The sequence below is a fragment of the Apaloderma vittatum genome, unplaced genomic scaffold, assembly GCF_000703405.1.
Source record: "Apaloderma vittatum isolate BGI_N311 unplaced genomic scaffold, ASM70340v1 scaffold3205, whole genome shotgun sequence".
Taxonomy (NCBI): Eukaryota; Metazoa; Chordata; class Aves; order Trogoniformes; family Trogonidae; genus Apaloderma; species Apaloderma vittatum.
This window is the reverse complement of record NW_009715307.1, coordinates 6,334-26,866: the sequence shown is the minus strand read 5'-3', so window position 1 is coordinate 26,866 and position 20,533 is coordinate 6,334. Positions and strand designations below refer to the sequence as shown.

At 38.7% G+C, this 20,533-nt stretch overlaps 1 protein-coding gene across 1 annotated transcript in view; it reads left to right on the top strand.

Annotated features, from left to right (window-relative positions):
* FAM172A (family with sequence similarity 172, member A) overlaps positions 1–20,095 on the top strand; it is a gene marked incomplete at its 3' end in the record, with an annotated part of 38,081 nt that extends 17,986 nt beyond the window's left edge. Inside the window, exons 4-6 of the mRNA XM_009869067.1 lie at positions 12,736–12,782; positions 12,922–12,931; positions 19,904–20,095. Coding sequence (XP_009867369.1) covers positions 12,736–12,782; positions 12,922–12,931; positions 19,904–20,095 — 249 coding nt within the window. The remainder of the gene's footprint in view (positions 1–12,735; positions 12,783–12,921; positions 12,932–19,903) is intronic.
* Positions 20,096–20,533: the final 438 nt, after the last annotated feature.

Here is a 20,533-nt window from a genome sequence, read left to right as displayed (position 1 = left end):
TGGCAGCCCCTCCCTGGCAGTGCCCAAGGCCACGTTGGACGGGGCTTGGAGCAACCTGCTCTGCTGGGAGGGGTCCCTGACCAGGGCACGGGGCTCAGAGCAAAGTGGTCGTTCAGGGTATTTATCAAGTCAGGCCGTTCTGTGATCCTGTTACTTGATGATTGATTCACTGAAATTTTGTGAAGTACAGTATGAAAACCTTCAGAAGCACCAGGAATCTTAAGTGACTGTTAAGCGGTTGTTTGGGAAGGATACTAAGGATACTGAATGTCAGAGTGTGTCCCGATCCGATGTCGGATGGGCATATTTTTTCTTTCTTAAGTTATGATCCCAAGGGTGAAGTTAAGACACAAACAAGGTCAGACACTCTACAGCCATAAAACCTTTTATTAATTAAACAGGAGAATCACTTTCTGAAGAAATGGTAGGGGAAAAGACAAATAAAGATAGAAAAGGTGAAGCGGTGTAGTGGAGAGATTCACAGAAGATAGCCACCACTGTGGATCCCGCAGTGTCCTCTCGATCCTTGCTGACTGGATCCTTGTTCCAGTCGGTAGGGGAGAGAGTTCCAGCTTTTTCTCCGTGCGCAGGACAGTTGAGGTGTCCAGGCAGAACTGTCAGCCTGACCTGGTTGGGACTACTAGGTGGAACCTGTGATCCCAGTTCACTCCAGTCCTTGCCGGTTGCTAGGCAGAACTGGCCATCCCTGTTTGCTTCGCTACCATGCAGGTGATGTGGAGACATAATTTGAATTCAGAAGTAGGTTCCGTACCTCAGACACCACAACATCCTTATTCTTGTGAGAGTCTCAGAAATGATGCTGGATTCAAGGTGTCACTTCAGCAGTGATGGCAGAGGACAATCATGGCCTGGTCCTCCAGGACACACAACGTCTGATGTGAATGTGGTGTTGCGAACAGTCCCGAGGCCACTGCTGGACTCTTGAATCCTTAACTTCAAGTCCATGGCCTTGAAGCAGGTGCTGCTTCTCCATCTCTGTGCCTGAGGACGTGACTCTGTGTTGGTCTCCTCCTGTCCCTGACCGATCCAGTGGCTGTAAAAGGCAAGATAATAACAAACAACATGGAGCAGCCAACCTGCATCAGCACAGATGACCCGTAATGATGGCTCTGCCAGACTCATGGGTCCTTAACTTCAAGTCTGTGTCCTTGAAGCAGGTGCTGATTCTCCAGCTATGTGGACTCTGCCTTGGTCTGCTTCTGTCCCCGTCAGGTCCTGTGGCTCTAAATGCAGGATAACGTCAACCAAAAAAGGGTGCAACAACTCAGTCGTCATTTACAACCCCTTCCCAAGCCTCTGCCATGCTGTTGAATCCTTAAGTTTGTGCAATCCCCATTGCAGATGTCAGCAAATCCCTGGCTGTGTGACTGAGGACAAGTGTTTTCCGGTGTCTGCTCTGGTCCTTGTGTGACCTCCACCTCTGGAAGGCAGTGGAGGAGCAGTCACCACCCTGCATGCCACGGGCTGTCTCCCCTCCCTCCATGAACTTGCTCATCAGCCCTCCTCTCCCTCCTCCCGTGGCAGCTCTCCCTTACCCACCAGCTCAGGTCTATCCTTTGCCAGCTCCTCTTTCAGCCCCTCCTGGAACCAGCTCTCTGGGACACAGCCTCACCAACATTCTTCCTGTTGTTACATCGTCACTACTGGAACACGGGCTGCAATGGCCAGCCCTCGGCTGCCTGGCGAAAAGAAGTGTCACTCTGCAGCCTTGTTAAATGGCATGGCATGGACAAACCCCCTCATTCAGGCCCGTGGGAGAGATGGCTGACACAGAGACACCCCTGTGACTCCTCACTGCTTGGGGACAGCCTCTTCCCCTGGGGCTGCAGGTGCCTCACAGCCCTTCACCTCACTGTCCTGTCTCGCCCCACTGGATCATGGGGTGAGACAGCCCTCTCTTCTCCAGATTAAAGAGCCCCAAGTCCCTCAGCCTTTCCTCATAAAAGAGATGTTCTAGTCCCCTCATCCTCTTAGTAGCCCTTTGCTCTCCCCTCTCCAGGATGTCCCTGTCCTTCTGGAACTGGGAAGCAAAGAACTGGACACAGTGCAAAAATGATGAAATTAAAATGTCTTTTACATGTTTTTCTATACCCTTTCACTGAACGCAGAATGCTGCAGGCTGGCCACTCTAGTATAATTACAAATTGCACACAGACATGCAACTCACTGCTTTTGCTGTCCTGCTGATAAAAGTACCTACTTAGTATGTCTGTGAAATACTATAAAAATTACAGAATCTGCAAGTTAGAAAGAAGTTTCCTTTTCAGACATTATTTTGATGGTGTTGCTCAGTAGGAATTGTCATTACTTCTACTTGACACACTTGTTACTGGTAACTGCTGTACTGAACCACTTACCTAATCAAACGTGGCTATTCTTCCATGTACCTGACCGCTCCAAAAGAGCAAAGGATCCCATCTTACAAACTTCTCTTGGGAAACTGTCAAATGCCAACATGAACGTGAACCAATCCTTTGTACACGGTTTATAAATGGACATTTTACGCAGTATTTTCAGAGATGTTTTGTAGCTTCACAGACTTTTTAGAAATAACTGCTTTATTAGTTGGACATACTAAGTACTATACTGTTTTAATGCTAAATTTCTGTTAGACCTTACTAAATGTCCCATTTGGGGGAAAAAAAAAAAAAAAGGCTTTTCTCACAGTATTTGCATTCAGTAGCAGGCCAAAGACACAAGCTAACATTTGAAGTTTGCATAAAACCATGAATTGTGATTCTTCTTAATTGTTTTCGTGTTGAACGATTTTCTTTGTAAGTGGACTGAGAAAGATGTGTTCCTTCCCAAATGAAGTATGTAGGTAAAATTCATTAAAACAAGGTAAATGGTAGTGTATAGAGCTTCATTACTAGCTGTTTTTCCTCTTCTTCCAATATTTGTGTCCACAAAGCTTAACAGGAAGTACTACACTGGTATGCTGTCTTTGGACATGTGCATGCTTCATGAATGGCTACATTAGCGTTACAGTCATAATTTTATAGGAAGAAAGGATCTGTTATGTTTTTTTGACTTCATAAGCAACTGGCAATGCTCTTACATACTGTTTTAAGCATCATGTAAAGTTTATTTTATAAACATCAGTTACCAAGAATGTTTTGTTTTATAAACAAATTAGAAAAAACACACATTAACCTTTCCAAATTGAATTAAGACATTTTAAATAATAATTTATTTCATTCTTGAATCAGATGGCTTCCTTTATTTTATACAAGAGTGAAAGGATTTTACTTGTCACATATGATGCAGTCTTTCTTACCTCTCGATTGAAAGTTCTGGCATTTACCACACCCAGAATTTTTTGTAGTTAGAAGGTCTTAGGCATGTAGAATAGAAAAAGGAAATAGTTTTTGTGAGAAACAGTGAGGAAAAAGAATAGAAAAAGGTTGGTCAATGTCTAAAGTGTTTTCTTAACCTTCAGCTTAATACCCTCAGAGGAGACAGTGCCTTCAGGGCAGATTTTTCTCTCCTTAAGGGGAGGTTTCTTTCAGAGTCTTAGGTATCATAACCATAGACTAGAAGAGCAGAAAATAAGCAAGACATTTCCCTTGGAAGTTAACTACTGGCTTTTGTCAGTTACTCTAGGTGAGTGAGGGTCCTGAGTTTGCTGCATAAGTATGCCATAAGTTAATGATGCTGGGGCAATCTCTTTGGTTTCCTTGACTAGTAAAAATAGATGCAGATGTTATTTAATAGTGAAACTGTAAACATTTTTGTGATTTGTGTTTCTGGGGGTATAAACTGCTATTTCTGCCAAGAAAAGAAAAAAAAAATGCTACTAATGGTCAGCAGCACAGCCCTTTTAAGCTAAATTTATGTAAATCCAATTTATTTTGACCCACTACTGTTCTGGAGCATGGTGGCAAAATGGTTAAGACATCTTGCTGTGGAAAGAAGGTGTTAATTTGAGTCCTGTTCTGGATTTACATAAAATTAAGCCTTCAGTTCATCTGTGAATATTTATCTGGTCATTTCTGCTGAGGAATCAAAGGTGGCAAAATGAGATGCTTGACACATCACTGACTTTTTTGTCTGTGACTACAAAAGCTGGTATGCTTTAACTATGTTAATCTGATATGTCAGTTGGGTTTGGCATGGATTTTTAACCTTTCAAAACTTCATAGCACCACCTCTCCACCTAAACTACATTTTTTTCATTAATACTTGGAATATTTAAAACTGCTACTGCTCCTTCTTCCAGTTCCCTTTTCGTAACTCATCTCTAATATGAAATTTAGAGATAATAATCCTAAATTTTAGGTTTGAATCGGAATGTTAAAACATGTTCATAAGCCTCATTTATATACTATTCTTTTGGGCTTTTTTTAGTTTCCTTCTTTGTTTTGCAACCTTTTCATCCTTTTTTCTTACCTCAGCTTGAGGACAGAGGTCATGCTTTCTGCTGGTGTTTAATTGCTTCTGGTGCAAGGTGGTTAACTGAAGCCTCTGCTTAGTGCTAATACATATATATCAATTTGTATGCATATTTTAAAATAATTGAGAATTTTCATAAGATAGGCTATGTAATTAAGCCATTTCTGAAGCCAAATGCTTGTCAAGTCAAGCGATTTCTGAAACTGGAGGTGCTTTTCTTAAAAAGGAAAAAAAGAAGAATGAAAAACAAAAAGTAAACCAACAGGTGTCAGCAAAGACCATGTAACAAAACATTGGGTCAAATCCCATCAACAGTATGTGCTACATTCATGACAAATCTGTGGTTTTTGTTTAATTCTCTCAAAAGATCTTGAGATCCAATTTGTGATCAACTCAGAATACAGAATATCACACCATGTGTTAAAATTGAATTGAATTGTTTTCAGTAGAAAACGCAAGAAATCCCTTAGAGGTAATGTCAATTCCGCCTTAATGAATTGTTCTCCCACACTATAATCCAAGTGAGGTCTTTTGTGGATTTTTAAAATGCCATTGATTTTTTAATTTTTTTTTTTTGAGCCTTTAGAAAATCCTTTCAGCTTTTAGGATTTTTTTCGTTTGGCATGGCAATGGTGGTATGGTTTTTTTTTGTTTGTCTCAGTTCTTAGTTAAGTCTTTGTCGAAGACCAGTATGTCAAAAAGTTCCTTTGCATCTCTCATTGTTACTTATTGGCAGGTTTGTCACTTGAGGGTCAAAATAAACCTCATTCAACCACGGCCAAGGCAGCCACAATAGCAAGCCTCAGGTCAGTCCCACCACTTGAGATTTGCCGCAGGGCAGTCAGTTGGAATTCATTTTGCGTTTGTTTCACTGAACATTTATTGCTTCTACACTACAGGGAGGGAAAAGTTGTGGGTAGGCAGCTGTGCAAAAATTGTTTTCTTGTGCTTGTTTCCTCTGCGTTACAGTGCTTATTATGAATGAGGAGGTGAATCTTATAAAAGAAGAAGAGCCACCGCTTGTTGTGGCAACAGTTCTAGTGGTTTATACTTGCTTATTTTTAAATTACTGGTAAAACCTCTAACCTGTGTACATTACCTCAAAATTCTTAGAAAATACTAGTGGTGGTGAGGGGCCTATTCTCTTAGGCTGAATTTAAATTATTTGAAAATAGTACCCTTTCTATGCCCATGGAAGATCCTTTTTTTTGAGAAAGTTAAGTTTGAGAGGTTGTACCTTGTTATGTCAGGTGCGAATTGATAGTTGAAAGTGTTCGAGGTCTAGGGAGCATATGATGAATCTGCTGTACTGCATGAAGTCTGGTCAAACATAGTAATTCAGGAAAAAACACAGAGGTGAATGAGGTTGATTTTGGTGTATTTGTGGATTTGTCAGGCAAACTGGTAACATTCAGCATTTTAAGTTCTGCCACAGGGTGGAAACTGGCAAGTGAACCTAAGGTTGAATTGTTTCTGCATTCTCTAAAAATCAAAAAACCTAGCTTTTTCTTTTTTTCTTTTTTTTTGCTTTGATTCAAACATAGCAAATTATATCTGAGAGAGTTACTGTGGAAGGTAGTGATGGTCAGACTTCAGTGGTTTCTGAGCAATTAGTTTTCACTAACACTTTTAAGCATAATTTTTCCCCTTCTGTTTTTCTCTTTCTGTAATACATATTTATGTAGGAGATTAAACTGAGGTTAAAGTGTCGTTAACTCATAAGGTTAATAGAGGAATAATGAACTACTAATGACTCCAATAATGTACTAATCCTTTTTATGATAGAACTTATGAAAAGCCAGGAAGTCAAGCAAGAAAGAAAGTGCCTCTTGCACCTATGTTTTATTATCTTCAGTCTCCTTAATTTTAAAGTAGTATGTATATTATCCTAGAAGAAATGGCCACTGATACAAACCTACAAGCAAAATTGTCGTCATTATATTCTTTGCCTCTCCACATTTTGATGGTCTTTCAGAACTGTCTTTAAAAATTAATGAAAACAAGTGATCTGATAAAAGGTGTTTCAGGCGTGTTATTTCACAAGGTGACATCTTCAGAGGCAGAAGACTCCTCTATCTACTGAGTAAGTGAATAGTTGCCAGCACATCTCACTCTTGGTGGGACGTAACCTCTGTTACCTCTGAGAGAGTAGCTGTGTCTCCATTCCCGTTTAATCCTTAGGGTAGTGAAAAGTGGTAACAAGAGTAGTAATGGTGGTGATGGAGTTCCCTTTGTGTTTTGAATAGCTGTGAGTGAGGAACATGATGTGGGGAATCTCGGATATATCCAGCTGGATCTATTCCACCACAAGAATATATTTAACCGGTAATTTGCTCTGTTTCCCTCCCAGAAATCTGCTGGAAGTTTGTAGGAGCAGGCAACGGTGTCGAGAGCTTAGGTTAACAGCTTGTACTCCCTTAGCCTTCCTCCAAGGTTTTCTAGTCCGTCCTCCGTCATGTGAGTGGTTGTAACGTCAACTCTTCGCATGCGCTTCATCCTTCATCATGTCACACGTGCGTTCTTCTTTATCACGTGTTAACTGTACGCCAACCATTTGACAGACTCGTTGGTGTTTTGGTCACAAGGGATATGCATGTGGGAGAAGAGAGGGACATGTAGCATTTGATTGTCTTCAAAGAGACTTTGTGGTTTGCGCTAACCGAAGGGTTCCTCACATCTGCTGTGAATGCATGAACATTAGTTGTGTAGTGATTTCCAGTGATTACTGATAGGGGCCAGTCTAGAAGCAAAAGGCCACAAATCACACAGACCTGTGCCATTTCTTTAAGATGTTTTAAGCAAGGAACTTGCTTTTGAGAAAATGTCCTGCATTTTCAAATAGTTCACTTTGTCCCCCTCTTTTTCTTTCTCCTCTGCAGCAGGTTTACTGTTCTGTTGGTCCAGTGCTGGGTAGATGTACCCGTTGTTGTTTTTGAAAGTGGGAGCATGCTCAGGATGGAAAAAATAAATATAATTCAGAGAACTTGGGTTGTAAAGCACAGCAGGGGGGGCTCAACAAACAAGGCTCAGTGCACTTCACTGCGTCCCAGCATGGTTTTCTATGTGGTATGTACTGAAGCAGCTCTCCTCTGGATTAGGAGGAAGGTGACAAAAGGAATGACAAAACAAGTCATTGAGTTGTGATCTGTTGTCTGTATACCTGGCTGTCTCTGTTATGAAAAAGTTCACCAGTGGGTCAGCCACGGTTCTGTTCTTCCTCACATGTGCAGGCTGATTCTTGACATTTTTGATGTGCTATAAAGCTTTTTCCACTTCCTTACAGAGTTAAAATGTGTATTATTTTAAACTGAATTACTTTGGAGATGCCTTCTTGCTCTATAGGCATGTTTTTGGTTGTCCTCTTTTCCAGACTTTGCTGTTTAAAGACCTCCAATACTTAATGCATTGAGAAGTCTCTTTGGTATTTGTCTCCACGTACATTCATGTTCAAGCTTCAGTACCTTGAGGATCTTTGTCACTTTCCGCATAGCAGTCTCAATGGCTCTTAGACTTTAATTTTTCGTCCTGCATAGTTGTGTGAATCATGGGTAGCTTCAGGATGGAGTACTGCAAAGATTTTTTCAAATTATGCTGCTAACGGAATTTTTCAGTGCTTTTTGGTAATTAAAAACAGTCCTGAAAAAAGTCATTTGTGTAAACAGTGTAATCGTAAAAGAACACAAGTCATATGAGGCCAAGACCTTACCAATTTAATGTGAATTGTAGTTACGTGCACCAGAAACACGTTTCCACCTGCAGTCTGAGTTTTGCTCTGCAGTCTGCATTCAGCATTGTAGTCTTGACCACCATTGCACAGAAGATTTATCAGTGCAAAGGTAAAATCTCAGCTCTGTGATAACATTGTTACATTCCTCTTTTCTTCCTGTGGTTTTCTCTCTCTCTGTCCTTTTCACTGTCCATCAAAGTAATCAAATTCAATTTCTCTGCAATTAAAATAGGTTATGTTCAAGATCCACATGAAAGGTCACTGTTCATGGCATAGGTTTCTCCCCCAGTTATCTGTAAGACTATTGAACACAGCAGATAATCGTGTTTGGGGCCACTAGCACTTTTGAAGAGTTGCTTCTAGAGGTGTTCACACTGTTACATCCAACATAATACTGACTGTTTTAAACTCCTCAGAAGGACAGTTGTGAGCCCTGAGGCTTGATTCCTGCCTGAACTATATGTATTGCTTCTCTCAGCCTTGTCCACAGCAGGTGAAGGAAAACTCTAAGAAAGAAATGGGAGCCAAGATTAGGTACTCACATTTTTATATGCCAAGGATAGTCCACTCTTATAACTGTTCAGGAAGTATTCCGCTCAGCTGTGACACCTTCTATCATCAGCCTGCCTTCATTCTTGATATTTTTCTAGTCCAGCTAAAGTAAGAAAAGCTGTGACTTGGTTTAGAGGAGAAGATCCTCAGGCTCGTGGAAAGCAGGGCACTGGCTCCTGCAAGTTGAAGTGTGAAGAGCAAATTGAAGCGTAAGCCATTTAATTTCCTTCCGAAGGGGACCACTTCATGCTGGGAGGAAATTTCTCCTCTTCCTGCAGTTTGAATGCAACCCTCTTGGGGGGGTGGAAGTGTTTTGTGGTTGGAAAGGGATTCTCCCTTGCTATCAGAATAGGTGATGAGAAGCATGGAAATTTTTTATTTTCGTGTTTTGTTTTATTCTTTCTCCCAGTTCTCAGAGCAGGCAGTAAGTGTACCTTGATAGTGCTTATTTCAGATAGTTATCCTCTTTGAGATGTGTTTTTCTGACAGACTGTGCCTAGAAGTGAATGAAGAGCAGACATACTGTAAAATGGGTTTCAGATTTCCAGTGTCTTATGCAAGAAGTACAGAACTGCCATTATTTCATCCATTCATCAGACAATTTCACACACTTTGGACAATCCTTGCGTAGAATAATGGAATGTGTTGGGCTGGAAGGGACCTTTAAAGGTCATTTAACCCAACTGTCCTTCAGTGGGCAGGGACATCTTTAACTGGATCAGGTTGCTCAGAGCCTCATCCAGCCTGACCTTCAATGTCTCCAGGAATGGGGCCTCGACCACCTCTCTGGGCAATTGTTAGTGTTATAAGCAATTTCTTCCTTATATCTAGTCTTAATTTGCCCTCTCTTATTTAAAAGCCCTTTCTCTTGGTTCTTTTTCCTTTCCTACCTCAGACATGGTGTTGCCAGCTCACCAGCTTACCTTGAATTACAGTGCAGTGTACTGCTTATGGTGTTGGCAGACCTCATGAGTTGCAAGAGCCTTAGAAAAAGCATAAATATTCCAGGTCAGTGCAAATAACACAAGCTTGCTAGCCAGTGTTAAGTTCGCCTTGAGAGTAGCTTGTACTAGACAGTTTGTTGCTTGACACTGGACTGGATTGAACAGCCTCTGTCACTAAATACCTGTGGTCACGAGTGACCATATGATGCATTATTAGTCCACGAGAGTTTAGAGAGCGTAACTGTGCTCACCCTGTCATGCAGGGAGGCACCAGACACTTTTCAGTGTCCTACAGCAGTTCTCAGATTTTGAAGATAAAATACTAGCACACACAAGATGATACTGTTGCTTTAAATTTTTGCTATTTAAATTATTTAGATTTTTAATGGTAAGTCTAACATGCTATATAAATAATATAGCACAGTTCCCTTGTTTTTTTATTGCCTTTAGAAAAGACATTCTAAAAAGTTGTTTTTTTGAAATTACAGATCAACCGTAAAATCACAAGAAGTAATTAGAAGTGTAACATACCAAAAGTAATGTTGAGTTTGTAGCATTTTTAGTACTTGCATCCATGTCCCTAGTTAGGACAGGATTTTGCTAGATTTTCCAAGCATGTACATGCTAAGTGCAGGAAACCTGGCCATTATGATGATGTTCTCAAATCTGTGAAATTCTGGGCTTTGATGGTACTTGGAGAAATATTGTTTATTACCTTCCATCCTTTAAAGCTGGCAGCATGCAAGCCATTGCTGGGATATCCCTGAACTTGATCTGCTGCCAAAAAATACCACATCTTGTGGTCTTAAATATACTGGGATGGTTTACAGCAGTTTTTCCTCAAGTCTGTCAGGGCCACGGAGACCATCCAGGTGCCTGAGAATCATAATCTCACACTTTGCACCCGAACTTCCAACCTGCTGTTACGTTCTTCATGTTTACTCTTATTAAAAGCCTTTGTGAGATTAGGTCTTTGCTATACCAGAGTGTTCTACTGATTTAACAGTCCCATATTTAAAGCTGCTATCACTACTTTGTCACATTAGAGTAGTGCATAAAGAGGCAGTTAGGATCAGAACCCCATTGAGCCAGGCTGTGGAAAAAAATGAGTAAAGGTTTACTTCTGCCCCGAAGACTTCACAGTCTAAATAGATGAGAGAGGACAGAAGAAATTGATACACACACACGACTGGGAAAAAGGGTAGATTTTTGCAAGTTATTTCCTTCATAGCATTTTTTTTTTCTCTTCCAAGCGTTCTTTTAGTCTTTTTGATGGTTAGTAGATGCCTGGATTTAGACTGAAGAATAAAATTTCTATGTTTGAGGCCATATTATCACTGTACTGATTTTAATGTCTATACAACATCAGCATCTGAGACTGCAGGAGCATAACTGCTTTACTTGTTGGCATTACACTGAAGTTGATTTCGGTGAACCATAAAAAGTCTGGCCCAGAAGGTAAAATTACACTGTATGCATGTTCCTGACATACTGCTTTGGGGATAAACATGTCTTAAATCAACTCATCGCTCACAGCTAAATTCCTTCTCCAAACGCAGTTTCCCTGTAGATAGTAATGTCCAGTGAGACTGCTTTTCTTTAAAACCATGAAGTTTTTTGAACATAATTCTATCAATAAACATATTTGAGCAGGGTAGCAAAGAATTCACATAATCCTAATACAGATTTTGTGTTTTTGTGAAAGGAAAGGAGGGGCACGCACCAACGGTTTTAATTAGGCTTCATCAATACCTCTGATTTGTTAAATGTGTTCCAAACGTTTGCATATTGTGTTTGCTCGCATGTACGTAATGAAAATTTCATTGAAACTTTATTTGGTAATTGTGCATTTGGAAAATTAAAATTGAAGTTTATGATACCCTGACTCCTACTTGCTCAGTTTGTAGCGTGTTGTTAAGATGCCATCGCTTGAGACTTTTGTTACAGTGACGTTTCTGTTGTGGCTTAATATGTTGTGCGTTCAGATGGCTCTAATTGTGGCCTTGAGGGGCTGGACTAAAGAATACCAGCTGGGTTTGCACCCAGATATTCTTGGATTAATATTTTTGGGTCTTAGATCTTGTCCTGTCTGGAGTTTAAACATAGCTCCCCAAGCTTTAAAGGGAAGGCAAGCACCATTTGAGGCTCTTAATGAGCACTTTTTTTCCTTTTTAATTTTCCTTTCTTTTTTTTTAACTCTGTAGCCAGTGAAATCCAGGCAGTTAGTTCCAAACCATTTTTATAGCCCCATATGGACAAAACACTTTAGTTTGTTCCTCAGCTTAACTCCCAGATTAATAATAGAAAGTCCTTACATCTGCATATCCATTTTTCCTAGAATATACAAAGGTGAAAAAAAAAATTTCCGTAGCTATTAAGCACGCCTTTGAAGTGTGAACAACTTTGTTGCATTTGAGACGGCAAATCATTCCTTGCGATTTGGTCGGTTTTATTTTATTTTATTTGGTTGCTCTTTGAAATAATTCCTTTTTGTTTCAGCTCTAAAACTTCAATTTTATTTCTACATGGAGACAAGAGACTTAAAACTCCCCCATAGTGGGGAATCAGTTAGGGTTTTTCTTCTGTTTAGAAACCTTTGACCCATCCCTCCCCTGTTCAGTGAATAGAAATGGCAAAGCAACTTCTGCTGACAGTGACTAAAGATCTGCTCTCCATGTAGCTCATGAAGTGAGCCTGCAGGGGAGAGGTTTTCAGGAGTCCTGCTTATGAAAAAAAATGCTTTTAAGGTTATTTCTTTGCAAAAGAGAGCCTTTCTTGTATCCCTGAGTATATATTAATTGGTTATAATCCTTAGTTTTGAGGCACATAATTATTCACCCAGCAGCACGTGATGGATTCACAGGTACAGTTATAATTTCTTTGTACTGGCAAGCAGCCTTTTCAGAGGGATAGAGAGGACCTTTTTGTGCAAAGCTTAAAGTTCTATGATTAATTGTATAGTGAAGGATTCAGATAAGTGACAAAACATATACAAGTGCTTAGAATTTTAACCAACTAGCTTTTAAGTTGTCTGCCTGGATATGTCATTACTGTAAGTGGTTTAATATCTGTTTGCATTTCTCCTTTTTTTCCCCCCAGATCATTACTAAATATGTTTATGAACTACTGCAAGAGGAATGTAAAGAGTGACTCTCCCAGTAAGTTGTTTTGGTTTTTTTTCTCCCAAAGATGGTATTTGTTTCGGTCTGTAAAAAGCATAGCATGCAGTCAAATATTCAGGTAAAAATATGGTGTGCCAAGGCTTTGTGCAGGACATTGTCTGAGGACACTGCCTGTGTCTGGAGATGTGGTTCCACCTAACTTCTCACATCTTTGATTTCTCCAGCTGAACCTTCCTTGCCAGAATTTTCGGAATAGTTGTGACAAAGTAACTGTAAATTTTTTGAAAAGTATTTGTGAATGTTTTGAGAATTCTACAGCTAGGTGTGGAGAATAAACGTGCCTTTACACGCAGAGGAATAAATTCAGACTGAGTTTTAGTAAACTACTCCAAGCCTTTTCTTAAAACAAGCTTTTCAGGAACCCTTATGGTTGGCCTAAATGATCTTAAAGGTCTTTTCCAGCCTGAACAATTCTGTGGTTCTGTGTTCATCATATAACGTGCTACTGTTCAGTGAAAATACTTGATCATCCCTTGGAAATGATGAAGCATTTGCCAAAGAACACATGTGAGGGTGTTTGTAAATACATACGGTAAGGTGATGATGTTCAGGTATCTTTATGTTCCATGCTGGTGGGCGTAGGGGAGACTGTAGTGTGTAGCACTGTCTAGGTTTTCCATCACTATCACAAAGTAAAGCTTTTGCATTACTGATATTCTCAGCCAGTCCTTCATGTTCAGTCAAGGAAAACCCGTTTGGCCGAAGGAACGAAAGGGTCCTCTGCTTCAACAAAAAGGGATATATATATATATATATATATGCTTTTAAGTAATGCAATGCTAAGGCTGATCTCTTAGCTTCAAAAAATGAACAGACTTGGAGGAAGTATTACACCACTTCCATCACCTCTGTCACACATGGAGGGACATGCAAGGCTCTGTGATTTGGGATTGTGTCCTGGGAGAAGAATGGCCCACCTGTCTCCCACTGTTGAATTAATCCATGTTAACTCGTATATACAAATTATGTATTAAGCACTCATGATACAGTTTGTCAGCAGTACATTTAAACTATTCTCAAATGTATTACTTCCAGCTTCTGCAAAGTGTCATAATTTAATTGCATTCTGGAGCAAAGTAAGAACTCACAAAATATGTGCAGCTGTTTAATTGTGAGCAGTGTGGAAAATTTGGCACAAGGTATAAGCACCGTTCCTTAGTAATGACTATTATGCGTAGGAAGCCCTCACCACAGTCAAAAATAGGTTACAAAGAGGCCTAGAAAAATGGAACAATATATGTAGAAGCTGAAAAGTAAAAGCTGTCTAAAGGCTGTGTTTAAATCACCAACATTCCCAAGTAACAACATAGAAACTCCTAGTTTAAACTAGTAAAGGGGATTAACAGAGGTAATAAGACAACTTGTAGCAGAAATAAGTTCTGCTGAAGTGAGGAGAACAGCAAAGAGTATACGTTTGGCATGTTACATATCAAATCACAGTAAGATCACTCAAAACTGAATTAGAGGGGCCTGTTAGAGATAATAATGAGAGTTGGTGAGGCTGATAGATGAGCTTCACTCAAAAGGTCAGGTCAAATAAGAAAAACTCACATGATTATTTCCAATTATTATTTGTCCAGTTTCCACGTTTGGTAATTTTTTGGGGGGTTTTGAAATGGATTAATATTCCAAGGAACTCTCAGAAATTTGACATATCAGTAGAGGAGATCTTAGGACAAATTATGTGTCATACAATAATCAAATTCCAGGAATATATGGGTTTTAAGCCAAGGGCTCTATACGAAGTCAAACATGAAGCTGCAGAACAATGAACTAGTAGGTAACTTGCGGCTGAAATCATCTGTTTTCATCAGAGAAATGCAAAAAGACTAGATACGATAGTCTTTGAAGGGCCTCCAGGAGTGATTTCTGTGTATCAAGAGGAAATAATATACTGAGGGGGGTGGAAATCAGTGCAGGTTTATTTTTAAAAAACTTACTGGAATTTAGACCTACTAGACTTCTTGGCTAGAAGGAGTCAGAGATCACAAGAAAAAGAAAGATCTCCTCAGTGAAGCAGTATGTGGATTTGCGACAAGCTGTCAACAAGCTTACCAAGTGCTTGTAAACAGCATAGGGAGAGAGTTCCCTTATGAGTTACTAATTGGTAAAAAGGTGTTCATATTTTACAGATGAAGTAATTTGTTACTGGTGCAGTGCTATTAAGGCCTGCAGTGACATAGTTGTAAAAAAAAACAAAAAAGGAATTAAGAGAAGCTAAAAAATTTGACTGTTTGGGGTTTTTTTTGATAAAGTTACTTAGAATACTTAAATCTAAAGCTGAGTTAGGGAATTATTTCATGGCGCTGAATGACTGGGTGATAAAGTGACATGAGATTCAATTCTGGTAAATGTGAAATTATGGGGAAAATAACTCACTCTGTAAATACAATGGTGGCCTCTAAATGAGCTATTACAACTCAGGAAAGAGCTTGGAGTGATTGTGAACAGTTCTCTGAGAGCATCAGTTAGTGCTCAATGGCAGTCAAAAACCCTTAAAGCAAATAGGATGTTAGGAATTATGAGGTGTTGAGAACGAAACAGAAAAACATTGTCATCCCACTCATTATGTGGGCCCTCATCTTGAACACTGCATGGAGTCTGGACACCGTATCAAAAACGATATGAAGAATTAAAAAAAAAATACAGAGGAGGGTTACAAAGATGATCACAGGCTTGAAATGCTTTTCAGACAAAGAAAGATTAGACAAAGATTCTTCAGCTTGGAAAATAGATGACTGAGGAAGGGATATGACAAATCTATAAGATCATGAAAGGTGTAGAGAAGATGAATAGGGAATGGTTTTTTGCTTTTTTTTTCATAATAGAGAGGCTAAGGGGCATCAAGTTTAAATTATCAGGCAGGAGATCTCTACTGAAAGAGAGGCAGTGCTATTTCATATACGTTCCAATTATATTGCGGAACTCATTGCCACAGAATGGTATCAGGGAGAGAGGTAAAAATGCATTCAGAAAAAACATTTGGCAGTGCTAAGGTGGGATAGATGCCCTGGGCTTGTCCAATTATAAACTCTGGCTCGGGAGGCTCCAAAGTTACTGGCTGTGAAAACCAGGGAAGAATCATGCTATATCCACTCTGTTCTCCTACCGTTTCCCCTCAGCAATCTGCCTGTTGTCATAAACAGGACCCCAGGACCTTCATCTAATAAGACGGCTCTTCTTATGAGTATGATCTTGTTGCATGAACATTTTAGAGGTGAATACGGAAATATGTTTTATTCTGAACTTCGTTACAGGTGGTCAGAAAGTTAGTGTATTGACCTTCCTTTTTCAGTCAGCTGATAATGAAGTAGGCAAGTGTAACAATGTTTGAACATAGGAAGTGTGTTTCAGGACTGTATTAATTGGAGTGCTATTTTAAATTATTTTTTTAAGCGTGATTTTAGTGTATGGAAATGCTGCACTACGAAGGTTTGGGATGACAGCATTTCATATTCTCTCATCTTAATTTCAACCACTTGTGTTTTCTTTATTTTGCGTTGTCAGGTGGCAGCTTCAGTTCTGGGCTCAGTTGTTCGTAAATTTCTTTTCAGATGTGAAAATAAAAGTGGTGTAGAAATCAAGGAAGGTCTCCCATTATTTTATTATGAGAGCATCTCTGAAAAACATAAATCTAAACATTTTTTCCTGCACAGGGTGGCTGACATGCGTATTGCATTGTTACTGTAAAGTACTGCAGTTCTCTTAATGTTCAACATAAAATACTAGACTTGAAAATTTAAACGAAGAGACTCATATTCGGAGAGAAGCCATTCAATTATTTCTTTTGAATTTCTCATTTTGTGCTCCATTGAAGATTATATTACGAATAAAAGAAGACTGCAGGTTTTTTTATCCAGATGAAGTCTTTGTGTTACTCTATTTTTAATGGCATAATCAGTATTTGATCTTTGATATTCTTTAGCTGTTGAGGGTGCTTCCGAATTAAATGTATCTTTAGCAGCTCCTGGGAAGGCTTGAGATGGAAGTTTAAGTAATTACTAACATGTTTTATTGACAATGGTGCTGAAAGGTCTCAGTTTGAAGAATCTTCTAGCTTATCAATGCTTTGCTTTTTCACTTCAATAGGTAGAACTTCATTCAGTAGTTCTCTTGATCTACTCGACTCGAAGAACTATTTTTCTCTGAGAAGCAGTAGTCTCTTATCTCCACTGCACATCCCTTTTGACTCTTTTGTTGTCTAAGACCAGTCAATATTTGTTTTGTAAAAATTCTAATGACTTTGTGCTTGTTACGTTAGTTGCAGTAATGACCAAGTGCTAACCAGCCATTTATAATATTGATCAGTACTTTTCATTTTTTACAGTTTTGAGTGAAAAATTATAGATCAGGATATGCAATATTTTGAAGACTGTAACATAAGTGAGTTTGTGAGATTTTTGTAGAACCAGGTAACAGAAGATTTTCTTGTGAAGCAAATGAGCAGTTTTATCTCTCCACCAGCTGCTCACAATCCTCCCAGTCTTTCTGAGTCTTTTCGGATTCAATGCCATTTATTTGCCATGTTCTTCCCTGCAGTCACAAGTTGCACCTGTTTCACTTGTTTGTAGTCTCTAGGCTTATAGTTTCTATTTTGTTTCTTGAATGGAATCTAACATTCAATCTTAAAACTCAAAAAATTCCAATGTACAAAATAAAAGACCCCTAGAGTTAAGTCAAGTCTTGTGCATCTTGAGTTGGTGATGGCTAAGAACTGAAAATCAAGTCAATGTTGATGTGGTACCCTGAATGTCAGTAGGATTTCAGGTATAGTTTGATCTTACCATATATATTGATAGCAACTGTGCAAAATGCTAACTGTGCTGCTGAAATACTGTATAGGCTCATACTGCTGTATTGGGTGATAGTTCTTTTGAGACAGAACCAATATAGAGAAAATAATTTACTGTTTGAAAACCTTATGAATGTCATAATGTATGTAGAGTACATAACTCAGAGAATTCACCATAACTGCATGCATTCATAAACCTTAAGATATAGTTGTACATAATAAATCCAAGAAAAGGAAAATTAAACTTTAACCAGAACTTTTAAACAGTAAATCATCATCAGAATTTAGATTGGTTTGAGATTCCTAGCTACAGATTATTGGAAGATTGTTGTTGCATGTGAGTAACAATGTTGAATCAAATTGTTAAATTACACAAATTAAAGTTCAGCATTTTACTGAATTCATTTGATTTATGTTTAAATAAAGACTCAGAAATAAGTGTTCATGAGCAGGTCCAGAAGAGAAAGAGGTTAATAAATATAAATTATTTTATGCAGACTTGGTGTGTCTAGCACTAAATGGTATTCTGTGTTGATTTGTCAATAAAGTAAGGTTGTGCACAGGAGTGACCTTTGTGTGCATTCTTCAGTGAAAGCTTGATCTAATGAATTACTGCAGTCTGAAGATAAATTAGCTTGAAGAAAAGTTCCAAATGTGATGGATTTTGAGGGGAAGAATGAAAAAATATTTTTTATGATCTCAGTAGATACTTTTAACATTTTTAAATTAATGTATTTGCAGAAGTGTGAGCTGGTTACATCTTGTAACTTATGATTACTAATAATTACTAAAGAAAGATTTAGTTTACAAACACTAAAACATACAGCTAAGTTGTGTCATTGTCTGAAATGTAAATTCACAGTGTTTTTTCTTAAGTATTCAGTTCACACGTGAAGTCAATTACCTAGTAATGCTTGAGATTTAGTGTTGCCTGATTTTTACCTAAACCATGTTAAATTTTAAGGTACCAGTGCTGCTGCTGAAGAAGCGGCGACGTGATCTGATTGTAGCCCCAGTATGGTACCTGTTGTACCTACATATTCTAAAGTCCTGATAAAACAACATATTTTTTTGCCATATTTTCTGTTTTCACACAAGGTGTGGGAGGAGGTGAGTAGATTTTCTGGTGCAAGGTGAGGCACGTGAGACGTGACCTCATTATGGAGCAGGGTCTCAGGTCGTCCAGCAGTGCAGCAGATGCTCAAGAGGTACATGACTGTCCGACTAGCCTCATTGACTTAATTTCCAAAAAAAATAGTATTTGGTAGGATGGTTTTAAAAAAAGTCTGGCAGTGGAAGCAGAATTAGTTTTTCCTGAGGTGAAGGTAATTAAGAACACATACCCACGTATGGGAGAAAAGCTGACATAATCCAGGTAGCCATTCCTCCCATCTCAGTGTAGGCAGGTATCCTGTGGGAATAGTAGGATGAGGAGATTTGCCTGTTGTGTTCTTCTTTCTCTACGTATTTGCATGGTAGAAAGGGAAGAAGGAGTAAATGGGATGTTTTTTTCTGCCCCAATGTTTGACACTAGCACAGTTATTTTGCCTTGAGCTTGGCTTTCTGAACCAAGTGTGGACCTGCAATCTAAAACTTTGGTTTTGATTGAACAAAAAGTGTTACTTTGCCCTCTAAAGACAAAACTTTGGCATTCAGTAATGGTTTGCTGAATATTAATACGCTGCTCATTGGTCGATTCCTACAGCAAAGCAGCTAAGCATTGACGCAGGTGCAGGACTCTTAATGAATCCAAACTGAATTTCTGTAATTTTTTAGGATTGTACTATTAAATGTGTAATAAACAAATTAACAACACTAGTGTCTACGTGACTTACTAGGCATTATGTTGAGGTGACTGAGATGGAACTCTCCAGGACTTTTTTCATTTTATGTAAAAATTTTATTATTGCTTCAGGCATATTGGAGGTGACAAATTACTTGATTTTGGGGGGTTTTTATCCTCACAGACTGTTCTTTTGTGGACTTTCTTTTTTGCTGATAAACTTTCTATAAACGATACTTCAAAGCTTTAGCATACTTTTTACCCCTTTTTTGATTTAAATCTCACTTGTCTTACTGTTCTAAACTGTTGTATGTTTCTATATTTTGAAGTTATGTTACATGGATATTAACTTTTGCTTTATTTTGGTACTTGGTGCATATGCATACAAATAGTTGTTAGATGATGAAAGCTTTTATATCAAATTGGTGGCTAACTTTTTAACTACAGATGTTTAAAAAAGAAAAAAAAAGGTTACTGATGCATAAAAGCGCATGTTGTCTGTAATTGCAGGTTGATGCGACGGACAGCGAACCAAAGAGCTTTATTTTTATGAGCGAAGATGCATTAACAAACCCTCACAAGCTTTTAGTCCTAATCCATGGTAAGGGTGTTGTCAGAGCAGGTCAATGGGCTAGAAGACTTATAATTAATGAAGATCTGGACAGTGGCACGCAGATACCATATATAAACCGAGCTGTCGAGGTAAGTGAAAGTGTATGTATATATATATACGGTTGTGAGTGCATGGAGGGCTCTAAATCTGTGATGTTTTAATTTGTTAATCAGTGTTCATTGTTTCTCTATATGGTCATTTTATTTAGGATGGGAGTACTTGCTTTTTTCTTTTTTTTTTCCCAAACTTTTTTTCTAGTGGTACCAAGTTTCTTTCTTACAGTAAAGAAAAAAAAAGAAATTTTAGTTGTGTGTCATGTTGTTGTGTCGGCACTGCCATGTAGTTTAATATGGCAGCTAACGTGACAAGAACCCTTAGCAGGCAATGAGATGCAATAGAAGGCACTACAGAAATTTGCTATGATTTGAAGTGTTTTCTTTTACATTTCATTAAATTTGTACGTATTCTCACTCAACGTCTGTTGTAATCTCATGATAACATGAGCTTTCATGATAACAGCAGGCTTT